This window comes from Rhipicephalus sanguineus, chromosome 7 (genome assembly GCF_013339695.2).
Source record: "Rhipicephalus sanguineus isolate Rsan-2018 chromosome 7, BIME_Rsan_1.4, whole genome shotgun sequence".
NCBI classification, from domain to species: domain Eukaryota; kingdom Metazoa; phylum Arthropoda; class Arachnida; order Ixodida; family Ixodidae; genus Rhipicephalus; species Rhipicephalus sanguineus.
The window spans coordinates 14,082,996-14,099,868 of NC_051182.1; the positions used below are offsets into that span (position 1 = coordinate 14,082,996).

Consider the following 16,873-nt stretch of genomic DNA (forward strand, 5'->3'; position numbering starts at 1 on the left):
CTACGTAGGTCCTGGCAGACGCCGCCAAAATCTGTGACGTCAGGGTGTTTGGTGCGGAAACTTCAAGGCGGCGTCGCGACCCGCGTTTTCTTCTCGCGGCAAGTGTGCTGTTTCTCGCATCGTGAAAGAGTAATCTACTAAAGCGATAAAATTCGCTTCATTGTCCCTGTCGCACGCACAGCATCGGCTTCGATGGTGCGAGGACGCCTAGAGGCGAGCTCTCCTTTTTCTCCGACGGTTCCTCCTCACCTGGCGTGCATTCCCGACCGGTAGGTTGGCGGCGGCGACACCGGCGACAGCATGGGGGGCGCCGGCTGCGACGTGACCGCCGAAGGGGGCGGAACCGCGGGTGGCACAACGGGCACCGCGTGGTGGTGATGGTGGTGGTGGTGGTGGGCGGCCAGGGCCACGGGGGTGGGCAGGGTGGGCGGCCCGCCCTGGCGGTCCAGAAGCAGAAGCCGCAGCCGATACTCCTGCATCGATGCCTGGTACGACGGCGGAGGCGGCCGGTACTGGAACTCCGGGTACAGCATCGCTACGCACAGGGGCAGTCACAGTTGAGGTCCCCGAATGTGCACAGGCTCAAAAGGTTACACATTCCCTTAGTTTCTACACGTTTCTTTCTTTTTTAAGTAATGCGAAGGTAATGCATGCAACTGCTTCCCACCACAGGTTTTTCGCCCACTTCAATTAATTCCTCCTTACATCACAACACGCCAATTAAGAACTATAAACCACGCCCCTGACGCTTTCCGGGCAGCCCTGCGCGGCGTTACAGTGCAGGTACGCGGGGACGGGTGACAAGCACTCTCGAGGAGGTCACTTCACGAGCGCACGGCGAGGCATTGCGCCCTTCTATGCACAGGGTCGTCCACATCTCAGGTGAACAACTCATTAGCGTTCAAGACCTCGTAGAAGCTGATGATTGGTATTTAATTCTGAACATTATTATGGCGCTTATCGACAGCATGACTAAGCGCCATATATATAACGAACATTTTCAAGTGAAGTAGAACAAGCTCTATAGTTTTACCGGCTTGAATACTAATGAGGTGTTCACCACAGATGTAGTCGACCCTGTACATATAGTCCCCCTCCTTCACTATTCCCTCACCCACCGCTGTTCAGGTGTCAGCTGCTCAAGCTATCGTCGGACGCAACTTTAGAAGTCCGCCTCAAAGGCGTATGCACACAAGCCTGAACCAATGGGCGTGCGCTCCGGACTGACGTCACGAGCCGGTGACTCCGCCCTCGGAGAATATTGCCGAGTGCATGAACGGGACTATTTCTTCAGTCGCTGAAGCGATTGGTTGCCGCGCTTCGGTCGTGTGGGCGGAGCCTCTCCTGACTTCTTAAGTTGTATCCGACTAGACTCCTCCTCCTTCCTCCAATTTTTGGTACATATTTCCTCGAATAAACAAGCACTCACGACTGCAACAAAGAACGAACCCATCGATCGATTCCCTTCTTCAAGTGAAGTCATGCGTAAGAATAACAAGTGCGTCTCATTTTCTCCATGCATTCTGTGACAACGTGATTACGTGGGGCTTTCTTGAATTTCGTTATTCACGCTTCTTTTGTAGTGTCGTAGTTGAACATAATATCATCGTATCGTTCTCTCCGTGTTTTTCCTCGGCCGGCGCTATTACACCGCAAACAACTCGTCAAATTTCGTGCCAGCAGCCCATGCCCACTGCGCCACCAGAGTTCGAGTTTATTTCACCATAATTCTTTCGTGTATTTCTTAGAAACACACACACACACACACACACACACACACACACACACACACGCACGCACACACACACACACACACACACACACACACACACACACACACACACACACACACACACATATATATATATATATATATATATATATATATATATATATATATATATATATATATATATATATATATATATATATATATATAAACTTTCGCGTGAAATGGGGGAAAAAAGAACAGCCAGATAAACTCAGCTTGACTAGCTCCGCCTCACAGAAAAAAAAAAAGAGGTTCCGCGTGAAACTCCCACGACAATAATGTCAGGAACGCCGTCCGGATTAATGTTGACCATGTGGGTTCTTTAACGCGTGCCTAAACCTAAGCACATGGTTGTTTTTGTATCAATTTCGCCCCAAGTTAAAAGTGGGCACAGCAACTCGGTTTTATCACTTGCGCGTCATTCCATTTCTTATTCTTTATAGGGGACTACCGAAGTGTCAAACTTCACTTGACAGAAATAATAATAATTATTGCTGGGGTTTTACGTCCTAAAACGACGATATGATTATGAGGGACGCCGTAGTGGAGGGCTCCGGAAATTTTGACCATTTGGTGTTCTTTAACGTGAACCTAATATCAAAGTACGTGGGTGTCTAGCATTTCGGCTCCATCGAAATGCGACCGCCGCGGCCGGGATTCGATCCCGCGACCTTCGGGTCAACAGTCGAGCACCATAACCACTAGACTACCGTGAAAGGTGAGCTTACGAAGTCGCCGATACTTAAGCGCGCACAAACAAGGACAAAGGGAGGTGACGACAACACTTTGTCCTCGTTTGTGCGCGCTTAAATATCGGTGATGGAAAACCAACTAGCCCAAAAATCAGTGCTCCTTACGGAGTGATTGCCCTCCAAGTCGCTTCTTATAAGTGCTTGCTGACGAGCACTTATTTCAACCACACAACATCGCTCCTTCATCGTTGTCCACAACGGGCAGAAACGTCTCGCTCGAGGAATATGTTTCTATAAATATCCTCTTTGATAAGGCTACGGATTAAGCTCTTGAGATGCATTCGAAGATATCCATGCGCGTGCTGGTATCTTTTTTGAGGCCGAGCGTTCTATGGGAAGTGGGCTTTCAGAAGCAGTCTTGAGGTTCGCCTGAACAGGCGGAGTGTGGACCGAAAGGCGAAGCATTAATGGCTATAGCAGCGCATCAGACATCGGTCTGATAAATTGCACTAAACATTCCGCTTAATAATTACATTAACAGGTACACACGAACACATCGCACTAGATGTGTTCGTTAAGTTGGTTGTAACTAATGAAACATGAAATTGTTCCTAACATCGCTCTCGATGACGGCGAACACTGGCTCCAGTCACAACATGATGAACGGCGCAAACAGGTGCGAGGAGGCGCATCCCGTTTACTCTCGCTTATACGCGTCCTGGAAACTTCCCATACAACGCGACCTGCAATATCAGGAGGCAGCGCACGCGATACGACCTCGCTGAGCCCTTACTTGCAAGCTGTACAGGCTCTCTCTCCGCGTAGCCACCACGACCATCGCTGAGCACGGAATAAAAGAGAGGCGCGTTGCACGCAGCTGCTACGGCGTGCGCGCTGTTCTTCCCCGTCTCCGCTACGACGCACTCGGCCGTGCGCTCTCGCCTCTTCCTTCGAGCACCCACCTTGCGCGCGTTTTACTCGTTCTCACAATGTACCGCGCGCGGGCCGCGGTGGTATGTCAACGCAGTTGGACTTGATACGGGACATCACGGCGACGGCGAAAGTTCGCTCGGAGTGTCACTATCATCCCCATTCGTTTACGCTTAAGGGACCTGATAGGGCACTACATAACTGCTATGGAAATAAAAACACCATAGTCAGTGTTAACATTAGAAAAATAAAACACTAGTAAAGTAGGACAGCAGAAGTATGATTAAAATCCAGAGAAAGTAGGACGTGGAAGATTAATTAACGCTGAGTCCACTTGTGAACTATAATTATAGAATAAGGTCTCATTTGACGAAGAATAAGAGCAGTGAATAATGGTCGCCAGTACAGGCTAATTCATTTTCACTGACTACTGTAAAATGTTGACTAGTGCAGCCGGTGCATGGTACGAGCAACCGGACGCGCGCCTAGTTGACCTCCCTGCATCCTCCTCCTAGTGCTTCGCACACGCGAGTTTCCATAAGAGAAATTCACGTGGAGAGAGAGATAGCTAGAATAAAGCTATGCTGGCACCACCAATTACGGGGGGGAACCTCCCTCCGCCAATCAGAGAAACAAAGTTATTCGGTTCCTATCCTATTTCCGATAGGATAGCCAACGCAGAGCGTTGCACTGTGAGGTTAGGCCCGTTGTTGGGCGAGGAGATAGCCACGTTCAGGATCGCCAAGTAAAAGGCCTTCTCTCTCCATCCTCTCTCTTACGCACGTACATGGAGACGTCTCGTTTTGTTGATTAAGGTGGCTATATCAGACTGCAATGTCCACACCCATGCTGGTACGATTCCACACACTCGAAAAGGAAACGGCGCGGTTGCCCCCCCCCCTCCCCCCCCCCCCACACACACACCGTGAGTACTTCTCTCTCTCTCCCTGCGCCCTATTCAGCGCGCAGGCAGTTCGTTCCGCCTTGATGAAATACGAGCATTTCTTCACCGCTTTCGTCGTCTCGTGCGACTGCCCGTCATCGGAGACCGTGCGAATGACCCGCAAGGACAGCTTTTCCCCGAACTTCCGGTCCGATGACGCAACGAACGACACCGCGTCGCTACCCACGCCAGAAGGAGTCAGATAGGAGTGATAGAAAAACGAAGGAAGCACGCCGGCAGTGTCCTGCACAGCTCTGTCACCGATGTCCGATAACCTTTAGGCCTGGTCGATTTTTATGCGCTTACCTTCCCTAATCTTTCATATCATTTAAGTCCGGAGCACTCTAGGCACCCGGCCTTTCGTCCTCCGTCTCGTGTAGTATGGTAACGCTGTGGTCAATACAGGCCTAAAACAAGGCTAACAACCTCCAAACCAGTGCGAAATAAACTAATAAGGCCTAAAATAATATAAACTACACAAGTAACCAAGAATTAATCGCGATATTTTACCTAAAATCGCGAAAAAACGCTTCAGAAACATCACGGCCGGGCTAGACCGCACGCGCGCGCTTGCGGTCTAGCCCGGCCGTGGAAACATGCGGCCGATACCCGCGCCGCGCAAGAGAGGGCGCCACTGCCTCGGCAAGTATGCCATTGTCAAGGGAATCGATGGGTCGCCCGTGCTTCCTCAGCTTTGACGCCAGTGCAGATGCATTGAGCGCGGGATTTAGAACTGCACCGGGGCCTGCACAAGAACTATAGATTTTTTTTTTTTGTTTTCGTTAGGTAGAAGGACTGCCACACGGCGCTACTTTCCGGACATTTGCTTGAAAATATTTTATAAAGTAAGGATAAAATAAAATGTTAGCGAAGCTAAGCTCGAGGGTGCGGGTTGGACTCCCTACAGTGTGGTTGGATTTCAATGGGGGCGGAATGCAAGAGCACCCACGGCCTTTGTTGCACGTCAGAAGAACCCTGCAGGTGGGCGAAATCAACCTGGACTACGGCGAGCCTCAGAATCACATCGGCACGCAAAATCCTAGGATTTAATTAAAATTTCAAACATAAAATGAAGGAAGAACAAAAGTTATCGGACCACGCATCACTGGTACGTCATTAATGTTGTCGTCACGACTCGGCGCAAGAGCACTGCCAAACGAAGTAGTACACCTTAAGCATAACGGAGAAACATTAACAGAGTGTACGGTCACCTCAGAAAAAGATTAGCACGAGCGATCACTGGCCGGAGGGGATCTTTTTTCTGCGGTGACCACACATACACGACAATGTGAAGCTGATAAGCTGTATAGAGCAAAGCACACATGCATCGGTTATTCCGCGTTCGCCCGCAGTTTCTCACGCAGCTGCGTAACCATAACTATCAGCGGCGGGAATAGACAAGGGCGTGTCCAGAGTATTTATTTTTGTATACGCAGATAGATGGTAGCTTCAATGAGGCATAACTGGTAGCAAACACGTAGTAAGTCAAAAGTCTGGTCAGGTCTACAAATGCATTGTGTGACGGCACACGTGGTGCCATCTTGCAGCGGGTCGCCGCCGCGGAGCAAGACTTCTGCGGCACTGCGCTTTGTTCCTCAACCCTTCAGCATGACTCTCTCAACCGTCACATATGCTCAGCTTTTACTCCCTTTTCAACCGGCCAATACCACCTTCTGCGCTCTGTGCGCTAATCTTTGTGCACGTTCATCATTTCACACTAAATTACCGCAGTCAGGTCGATATTAAGTGTTTCGCCGCGATGCACACTTCGACCTAAACGATTCAGTGCCGGTCTCTCTCCCTTCGTCTCACTGCGTTTCATGTCACGTAAGCAGAGCAATTTGCACCACAAAGTTGGGGTCGGCGTCGGCGAATACGTGACACGTGACACACATGACACGTGACACAAAAGGGGAAAAAAAGTAAAGCGGAATCTGGTGAGGTTTTATACCGATGTATTCGAGTACGGTACCGTACGCATAAATTTCAGCGAGCCTGCTACGCGCAAAAGCTCTCCCAGTAACCCACAGCCGAGGGATAGTTCCGGTCCGGTGAAATATATATACATGTGCAATAATTACGCACACAGCGAGATACGTCACGTTCGTACACATTTTCAATGCACCATAGAATTTGCTTCCGAGAGAAAAACATATTGAGTGTCATTCGTTTTTAATGTGAACATGTGGAAGCACTAGTTAAGAAAAGCGATGTTAGTAAGTTCCAGATATATAAATGTAAACATATGGAAGAAGTACTAGGTAAGAGGAGTAGTATTCGGAAGTTCCAGAAACGACGACTGGCGCCGCTACTGTTCGAAGAACGGGAGGCAGTGCTGACATCGGTGGCCGAATTGTCCTTAAAGTTGCGACAGCCTGGTCAATGCGATTAGGTAGCCGTTTCAAATATGGAGCAACTTTAAAATAAAAAAAGTACAGAGACAATACATCATGGGGTTTATAAATAGTTAGCTTATGTGTTTCAAGATTATATTAGTGACAGACGCCGGAGCGAATCAGGGTTAATTTTCAAAGATCTCGGTGTTTTTTTTTTTTAACTTGTTTCCGTAACACTTGGTAAACAACGTGGTCCATGTAAGGCGCCCTCAGCGTAAATGTACTCGCAGCAGCCCCGAAAAATCGTTGCCACGTCAGTTTATTATGCGTAGGCAACAATCCGTGAGCCGAATAAAACTGACAGCAAGCAACAAATGGACTCCTACTGAGTTGTTCAACAACTTCTTCGGGCACCAGATGTCGCGTATAGATCAGCGCTGCCCGTACGTGCCTTGTCGAGGCTCCGCCAAAGAGACGCACAAATGTCGTTCGCTGTTCATTATTCTCTTTAAACTACGCGCAGATAAGCCACGAGAGACTCGCCCTATCTTCATTTTCATGGCGATAAAGCGACGACGGCGCTCAAATTACTACGCACCAGAGTGAAGCCAGTTTCTAAAATAAATATAGAAAAAAGAAACGACCCAGATATTTTCGCCAAACTACCGCTGCTGCCTCGAAGAGAAGTGGTTGCGCACATTTTGACTGCGACTTAACGATGAGGCGTACGAGGACGTTTTTTTTTTTTTTTTTTTCCCGTTATATTGCAACCGTCGCCGCCGAAACGCAGCGTTTCAGCAGCCGCCTGCTGAATGATTCATGGCGACATCGATCCGACAGTTTCCGGCGACGATCTCGGTTGATGACTGAGGAGCGAGCGAGGCCGTTATCTCCAGATGGACGAGTACGCTCTCCGAACGAGAGAGAGAGAAGCCCTTAGCGAAAGAGTAAACGCGGAACGTTTTTCGCTGGCTCATTAAAACGGCCGCTCGCACGGGGACATTTGACGAGAAGCGCGGCCGATAAGGAAGCACGGCTTTCCGGGCGTGTCGGAAGCTTCCGACATTCCTTCAAAATACTGGCGTAGCCGAGGAGCTCAATCTATCCGCAGCAATGAAATTAGTACAGAAAGTGCCCTTCTTAATAGATTTGTTCGACGATGTGACAGCGGTGACAAGATGCAAATCGAGAATTCATGGGAGATGCACCGACTCTCGGAGGATAGCTTACTGAAAAAGAAAAGTGCTAGAACACAGCACGAAAAGAAACCTGAGACGGCATCGGCATATCGAGCGCGTATCACAGTGGTGCGACTCTTGGCACATTCTGGCAAAATACCCTTTCGGCAAGTCCCAGTTAATTATACCTGTATCTTCTAATACGAACGGCTTAATGATGTCGCTGGACAGCACGCTGTCCCTCATAGCGTCAGAGTAGACATCCACACATATGACAGAGCCCGGCGAGTTCGGCGACGTTCACAAAATTTTCCAAACTGACCGACTTTTCCATTCTGACGCTGCCTTAATTCTTCGGTTTCACCCACGGGGGAATACATATTCATACACTTCGCGGTACTTAATTGCAGTCGTAAGAGTCGGGCAAAATGAGCTGATGGCCGGAAGAGTGGGACGACCGGTGCGATTGAAGCGGATCGTCTGGCGAGTTCGTAAGCGCTTCATAACTGGCAAAAGGCCAGGAGCGAAACTCTCCGAAGAGCGCGGTTGAGGTAAGTTACAGAAAAGAATGCAAAGCCCCGCAGAACCGAGCCTAGCTAGGCGATCTACGTAAATGGTTCATTATCTCATTTATTTATTTTTACTTATAGCAAGCCTGCCTGGAACCTATAGAGGACACCTGCTTCTAGACTACTTCTTTCTTGCAGGTATAGTTGAGCAGTGAAAGGCCATCAGCCAAGTGTCGCCACGGTCGCTCGCACGATGGCGAGGAGGATGAGGTCGATACAATTGCGCAGCAGGTGCGTTACGTTTGCCATTCCGTTACTCAAAGCTAACAAAAATAAACGCGGAGAATCGGTTCTCTCAAACGCCCTACACAAACGGCATCATATTTTTCACAGCGGAGATGTTAGGGCTTGCGACCAAGTGAGTCGCAAATGGCCGCTTTGGTCGGAAAGCGGCTGCTCTGGCTCAGTCGCAAACCTCTGAACCAATCAGATGCGCAGGAACAGGACGTCAGCTTACTTTGCGGGGCCACAGCAATGCGAACAGACGTGAATGCTGCGTGGTGACGGGCATAAGTCGCAGGCAGGTGTGAACATCGGTCGCCTCGAGTCGTTTCTTGGTCGCCAGTCGCAAATGGCCGCGCGAATGGTGGTGAACGAACGCCGGTGTGAATGAACCTTTATAGTCGAGTTGTGTCCGTCCGCAGCGACGTCGTTCGCAGCATAGCCAAGCCGGGAAAAGGGGCACGCGCATAGCGACAGAGAAAGCGTAGCATGGGCGAGCGTGAAAGCCTAGCACAGCAGAGTTGGAAAGGGAAGCGAGGCGGAAGGGAGAGCAAAGCGTAGTAAGGCAAGCACGAGTGAGGCGAGGGGGAAAAGGAAGCGAGGTAGTAAATCGGCGTAGGACGTTCTTTCAGCTCCGCTGTCCATTGGTGTTTGCGATTGCAAAGCCACGCCTAGAATTTTGTAATCCGATGAATCGTTTGCCGCCACCGCCTTGCGACCCCTTGCGTCTGAGCCACGAGTGACGCGGGCAAACTACTAGCACTGCTTAACAGTCTAACAGCGGTCACGTGCACGCGAGGTCAGCTCCTCCTATCAAGACACGTGCGCACCCGCCGATAACGGTCCAGTTACGACGTCAAAGCAAAAAGAGGTCGTTCACCCTGCTCACTTGGACGAGTTTATCCACACAGCACTTACAGGGGTTTATATATGTCAGAACACATAATTACGAGGCAGGGCGTACTAGGGAAGTGCGGCTTAGTTTTGCCTACCTTGAATCCCCTGGCGTGCACCTGAAACGAAGAACACGGGTGTTCTTGCATTTCGCCCAAATCGAAATGTAGCCGCCGAGGCCGAAAGTCGAGCCTGCATTCCTAGCCTATACCGGAAAGTGCAATCGATGCCCATATTTAAGTATTAAAAAAAAAAGACACGTTGACCTCTGTGCGATATTTCATCTCATGTCTTTCTTCCCCGCAATGTTGACATTTCGTTGGGCAAATGAACTGTACAACTATTTCTTTGCACAAGATGTACGCTAACTACCTTTCAACGTGTAGACGGTTCTCACATTTTTTACGGATAACTACAGCACAGCCACTTCGCAGTGAAACACACGTTGAACGGTGTTCTAATTTGGCACTTGCCAGCGTACACACAACAGATGTGCTACAGTATGGAGGCAGCCCGCGAGGAACTGCTGCTAAGGGAGAGGTCACGCTCTGTGGGCGCACACTTACAGTCAAGGCTGACATTTGGGTTAGTTGGTACAATTCCACGATAAAAAGAAGCTAGAACAAAACAAGGACAAATAGTTGCGGTGCATTGTCTAGTTCCTTGTCTTCCTTGTCTAGTGCTACAGTCTTATTTTCCATTGAGCCAGATTTCGAGAGCAGCTGGGAACAAAATAGGTCACTTGTGGTATTTTAGGCGCCCTTTCCGCGAGGATTCGTGTTCGTAAGAAAGTTCTTAAAGGGACACTAAAGTGCAAAACGATTTTTCTCATGTTAGTAAAGTACTCTTTCACGATACCAAAAACACCACGCTTGCTGCGAGAAGGCACTCAGTAAGCGAGAAAACGCGCAAAAACAAAATGCGGGTGGCGACGCCACCTTGAAGTTTCCGCACCATTCGCCGTGACGTCACATGTTTTGACGGCGCCTACTAGGGACTACGAGCTCCTAATCGGTAAAAATGAAGTATATTGTCCTCTGAGGGGGCCACAGACTTAACATACCAAGTTCGGGGTAATTTTGTTGAGCCAATGGCGCCAAAATACGATAAATACACATTGAAATCCGTGACGTCACGCGGGGAGATTTCGGATCGAAATAGAAAAATGAAACTTTGAACTTGATTTTCTCCTCTATTAATAAACCTATGATGGCAAAATTAACGACATTAGAGTTCTCAGAGCACAATTTATCGATCTAGGCCGTTTCATTGTTTCTCTTTAGTGTCCCTAAGTTAAGAACGCTCGTAAAAGGAGATGCCAGCCTCACGGGGTGTTGGGCATGTTATTAGCGAAGGCTGCTGGCCGATAGCATTTACGAATGAAACGCTCAACTAATTCGCGCCACGTTTGCATTCACTCAACCTGTGACTATTAAGTCATCATTGGTGCGGCACTCACCAAGGTTCGGTTAAAGATAAGCTCCGTGGTTCTACGATTGTTAATTCAATCGTTTCCAACTTCTCGAATGAGCTAGTCATCTCGTTTAAGCAAATCAACGCAACTCTATTAATTACGCACCTTCTCCAGAGGACATCTCGCTCGCCACAGAAGTCAGCAAGACTCTGCTGCCGTCACGGCTCTACTTTTTACCCACCCTCATCCCGTGTTCTGCCGCTGCAGTGAAGGGTAGAAAACAGGACGTGCATCGCTTTATATACTAGTCGCTCCAGCTATCCTCTCTCTGCTCTTAGGATGGCAGACCGAATGTGCACACTTTCTCCACACACACACACACACACACACACACACACACACACACACACACACACACACACACACACACACACACACACACACACACGCACGCACGCACGCACGCACACACACACACACACACACACACACACACACACACACACACACACACACACACACACACAAGAAAAAAAATAGATCTGGCTGATGAGTACACTTCCACTGCACAGGCAACAGCGCAAGGCTTTTCGTAGCAGCTCGGTGCCCGCCGCATCGATTAGGCCGGGAAGCTCCACCCCGCGAATGCAGGCGCATCACGCCAGCTTCCTGGAAATTGATTGTTTGTCCGCTTTCTCCCACCCCGAAAAAGAAGAGGGCTGACAGGGCGAGCAGCTCTTTCGCCGGGCGTGATAGCAAAAAATCGAGCCCCAGACGCCTACAGCGACGCAACTACAGGCAATTGGAGCTATGACGTCACTTCCGCGTAAGCACAAAGCTCGCCATTGTTCCTTCCTGTTTTTCAGTTTCCATAATTTTTGGTATAACTTGGTGACGTTTCCAATTGCATATCTCGGCGTGACACTCAGTTCTAACCTGTCTTGGAATCTCACCTGCTTTCCGCAAGCTCTTCAACATTAGCTTAAAACTGTTGCCACTAATGTTAAACTACACTGCCCTTGTGCGACTAAGATTAGAGTGCGCGTGCATAATATGGGACCCTTACACTAGGCGTAACATTGATACTCTTGAACGTATTCGAAGAGGGGCTGTAAGATTCATACTGAACAAGCTTTCCGCGTTAGACTCATCCTCGTGATTTAATGCAAGCCAATGAAATTCCCCTATTACAGGCGCGGAGGCAGAAAGCTAGATTAGGATTTCTTTATCAACTTTTCAACAGAAAACTATCTCTAGAACCATATCCCCGCATTTGACACAACTAACTAGCAGGCTCGCCACTCAAACGCCCCAACCCCGTATTTCGCTCGCACTGACCTATTTATGTTTTCTTCATTCCCGAGAACCATTTAGAGAACGGAACTGCCTTACCAAAACCAGTGATGAGAATGCAAAATAACGTTATTGTTATTATTATGTCATTGCTACTGCTTTTGTAATTGCATTGACCACCCAGCTGCTTGGACCATCAGTCCGCTGCATTGGATAGAATAAATAAATAATAAATACCGAACGTAAGATTAATCATTATCATCATTTGTGTTCGTACAAAGCGACAAATTGCTATACATATATGCACTGATAGACTACGTTGCCTGGTGGCCGGTCAGTGAAAATGCACGAAAGCAGGCTAGCAGTTACATAGACATTGTGTATAAATACAGCTACATGACCATAATAGCTAGGTAACATACGCGAGACCCAGATACGACAAGAGCTGTTTACAAATCATGAAGCCGAAAACGAACAAGTTTCAAAATATATATTTGGGATATTTTGCTACCTTATATATTTCACGTTAATTTAAAGCCTTATCGAAAAAATGTCGCAAATAACGTTCAAGCCCGCCTTTACAATAAATAAAATGAATTGATTTTTGTTAATAAATTACGCCACTAAAATAAAATTGCGAGAGACTGCTCTGACGATGAGCCAGTGAAGGCGTATGAAGGACGAGGTGTTTTCTTATCAGCTTTTGCCGTGACGTCGTGGATTTTTGACGTGACGTGTGCTCGAGCATATAGGTAATTCTTTTTTTTCCTTGGCAAGAACGTAGCGTGTATTAGCGCGGTACATAAAAGAGAGGAACACGACACAGACGTAGAGATAGGTCTGTGTCATGTCCCTTTCTTTTATGTACCGCGCTAATACATGCTACGTTCATGGGTGACCAACTCTCCCGATCAGCAACCCTTGGCAAGAGTTGACGGCATTCTCAAGTAAAGACCAGATATGCCGGAGAACTTTTGCGGCGCCCCAACGCCAAGTTACATCACACCGACGCTAGGGAGGTTAAACAGTTCGAAATAACCGGTTTGCTACCCTAAACTGGGGATGGGGGAGCTTTCAGGTGCAAAGAAAGAGAAATTAAACTAACGTGTAACTCCAAGTGCGATCGGTAACACGGACAGTGTGACACAACTTATAAAGACAACGTCGCGTTCACCCGACATGGAACGGTCTAGCGGGTATTTAAAGAGGCAGCAGAGTGAAAGAAAATAAAAAATGACAGTCAACGCTTCGTTTTTAAATATCGCGCCGAAATCCGTGCACATCACAATATCAGCGTGACGTCACGGATTTAAGAGTGTTTTGTTTTCGTACTTTGGCCACATTGGGTCGACAAAACTTCCCGAAACTTGGTACGTTATGTCTCTGACCCCCTGAGGGGACAATGCATCTCCATACTGCCGATTAAGAACTATACCTGGACCCGAGCAGACGCCGTCAAAATCTGTGACGTGACAGCGAATTGGTGCAGAAACTCCAACGTGGCGTCGCCACCCGAATTTTCTCTGTGCGCGTTTTACCGCTTACCAGGAGCCTTCTCGCGGCAAGTGTTGGGCTTCAGGCACTGTGAAAGAGTAATCTAGAGAGATATCACCTTTTTCCCCCTTAGCGTCTCTATCTGAAGCGACTTGCTCCCTTCGAGGTCGTATACACAGCATGCGAGCCCACCTGCGTACGGGTGTCCCCCTGGCCTCCCTCCGTACGGGGGCACCCTGGGCACGAACCGGCGTCCTCCCGGTTCGTCGCCGCGCAGTCCGAGCATGGCACGGCACGACGGGGCCTCGTGTGACGTCAACCGCCACGCGATGCCGCTCACCGTGATCAGAACGATGCCGACACCTGGTGGTGGGGAGAGAAAACAAACCACGTCACTCACTCGCCTCCATACACAGCCTGAACACGTGCCTATAATAAAATTAGTGTAGTCATTAGTAAGTACACTCACTGCATGAGAAAGGCCAGGTGATACACGAATCAGAAAGAAGTACCACGCATAATTAATTAAGAATCGCCATGCGGTGCTAGTCCCGAATGCATTCACGGTGCATGACCCGCTGCATCAGGTGCCGCACTGGGGCTGAGAAACAAAAACGAAAAATTCAAAGTGATACAGTCGAAGGTTTCTTTCAAGCGCGTCGTTTCAAACTCTTCGCTTCTGTCTGAGCAGAAGTACTTCCACTAGTGTGTACGTGAAAGAATAAGTAATACTAAAGAACTAAGCTCGTCTGGTCTGGCAGCGTGTTGCAAATGAAAATGAGGGTCACTGACTTGGTCACTGATAATGCACTTTTAATTTCCGAGAACAACAAATCTTTTATTCAATTTAAAGGTCTGGCTGGATAGCCTATCACATCCGATTCGTGGCAACTCCGAGGCTATTCTACTAAAAAAAAAGAAAAAAAAACGAAAAAAACAGGTTTAGTAACAACGAGGCATTGTTCCTAAGCGACGCGACCTAGCAAATAAGGACAGCGTAATGCTTATACAGAGGAGAAAGCTCTTACAGCCGCTCTTGTTGGCTTACTTTAGCATTGCAGTAATAATAACACTGAAGAAATTCCAATCTCAACGAACGACGAACGCGAGCACCAGCGTCCTAATCATTGTGTGTGGAGCGCGCCTACAATGTTCATCACACCCACGCAACGGGTCCATGGCCTAAAGCGGCATTGTTCGGCGCACACTCTAAAAGAGATTCGTTTCCTTAGATTGTCTTTTCAGAATACGAGGGAAGATCGACGCGCGTTCTTTCGAGAGTCTATACAATTAGGAACGCTTTGTTGCCGACATTGCGAAATGTGCCGAATGTGATTCGGCGGCGGCGACGCCAGGAGAATTACCAGCGACGGGCACAGTGCCTTCCACTCTCAATTCCACTCGTCGCGTTCTCATCGAAAAAGGACGTCAGTGAAGTTCATTGTTGCAAGCTGGTAAATTGGCGGTGAAACACTATAAAAAAAAGCACTTCAAAAAATGTGTGATACTTCTGTGAGGGATACTTTTTTACGTATGTAATGTGTTCTTTTTCTTTTGTCCGCAGTAACTACTATGTCATTAATATTATTTACTTGTTCCTGTTGTAATTCACGAACTTCCGTATTTGATGCGCGAATGGGCCTTTCGAATAAATAAATAAATAAATAAATAAATAAATATTTGAGAGCGAAAAAAAATAAACATGTTACATCACTTAGACTTGTCAAAATGGTTGATTGGGCGCGCTGGTGATTCATGATACCTGAAACAAGAGCGCGTAGTTTAAACGGGAACTAATTGTCTTTGTCTTCCTAAGTCCCTGATCAAGTTACGCGCTCGTATTTCAAGCGCTATCACTTAGACATTTCTCATGGTAATCATTCAGTAGGTGTCCTTCTGAACTATCCGCGAGTGAAATTTCCGTCCAGCACATGAAATACGATAGCCTTTTGAAGTTGGAATTGAGCGTAGCTTCACGTACAAGAAACATGGGAACGAGGAAGGGCAGACCAGTCTGGAATAACCGCCATGCTACAGTGGAGAAAGGGTTGCCGGCCGAGAACAGCAAAGAAATAGCGACATTCGCCTATCTTGGAGACATACCATTCTGCGGGCTCAGATTCATGAGGGCGGAAACGGTGTGCTTCTAAAGCACGCATGGAGTAAAATATACGTGCACCACATACACAAAAACAAAACAAAAAAAAACGCTAGAAATATTAATGGCGCCCACACTTCGTTCGATTAGACGCGTCGGCGACCATGCACTGCGCGCAACATGATTCGCCGGCTCGATAAGATCAAAGCGGTCGCCGAAACCGACCCCATTTCGCCCACTCAAATATGAGGGCCATAAAAAATGCCGAGAAGGGGAAACAGGCGCGGCATTCGTGACGGCGTGTGTCGCGGTCTGTGGCCGCGAGTGTGCGACGGAAGCTAGAGGAGACGTCACGTTTCGCCAGACGACGGCTCCAATGCGATTCGACGCCTGTCGATTGCAAAGGGTCGACCACAGTTGAACACCTTCATTAGTATTCGAGCCGGTAAAACCAGATGCTCTATTCCACTTCACGAGGGAAATGTCCCTTTCACATGACGTACAATAATGGTGTCCATAAACCCAATAATAATTTTCCGAATTATGTATTAAACATCAGCTTCTACGAGCTCATGTTCAATACATAATTGAAAATGTACGGTGAACACTAATCAGGTGTTCACCTTACATTTGGACGACCCTGTGCGCGTTTATCTATCGACAGGCGCTTTGGCCACGGTGTAAGATGTCAACTGACACCGTGGATCTTCTATACGGAGCGCAGATATGGTGGATGGTTGTTCACAAACGATTGTGTAGCATGCATCACCAAAACACTCACTTTTGGCGCTAAATGTGCATTAACGAAAGAACGCCACCATCTTTAGGACCCTTTCAAATCTTTGGATACTGAAGTCGTAAAGATCGGAGAACTCTTTGTCGCAGTACAACAGTAACGGGGGGAATAATAGGTACGTAGTTAGTTATATGGCAGTATACTCGAACAGAGATGATTTGCCAATGGCGTGACGAGTATCATCACAGTTAGCGAACCAGTACTGCGTACGGATAAGGTATCCGGTCCATCCGTGTGCCTGTC

The 16,873-nt window shown here is 48.1% G+C and overlaps 1 protein-coding gene across 1 annotated transcript; it reads right to left on the reverse strand.

The window, feature by feature from the left end:
* Positions 1-245: 245 nt before the first annotated feature.
* On the reverse strand, positions 246-14,099 carry LOC119400592 (cyclin-K). Its single transcript, XM_037667653.2, has 2 exons — positions 13,929-14,099; positions 246-535 (listed from the first exon to the last, which is right to left on the reverse strand). Exons 1-2 carry the CDS (start codon positions 14,020-14,022, stop codon positions 246-248), a joined length of 384 nt encoding a protein of 127 aa, XP_037523581.1. The 5' UTR covers positions 14,023-14,099.
* Positions 14,100-16,873: the final 2,774 nt, after the last annotated feature.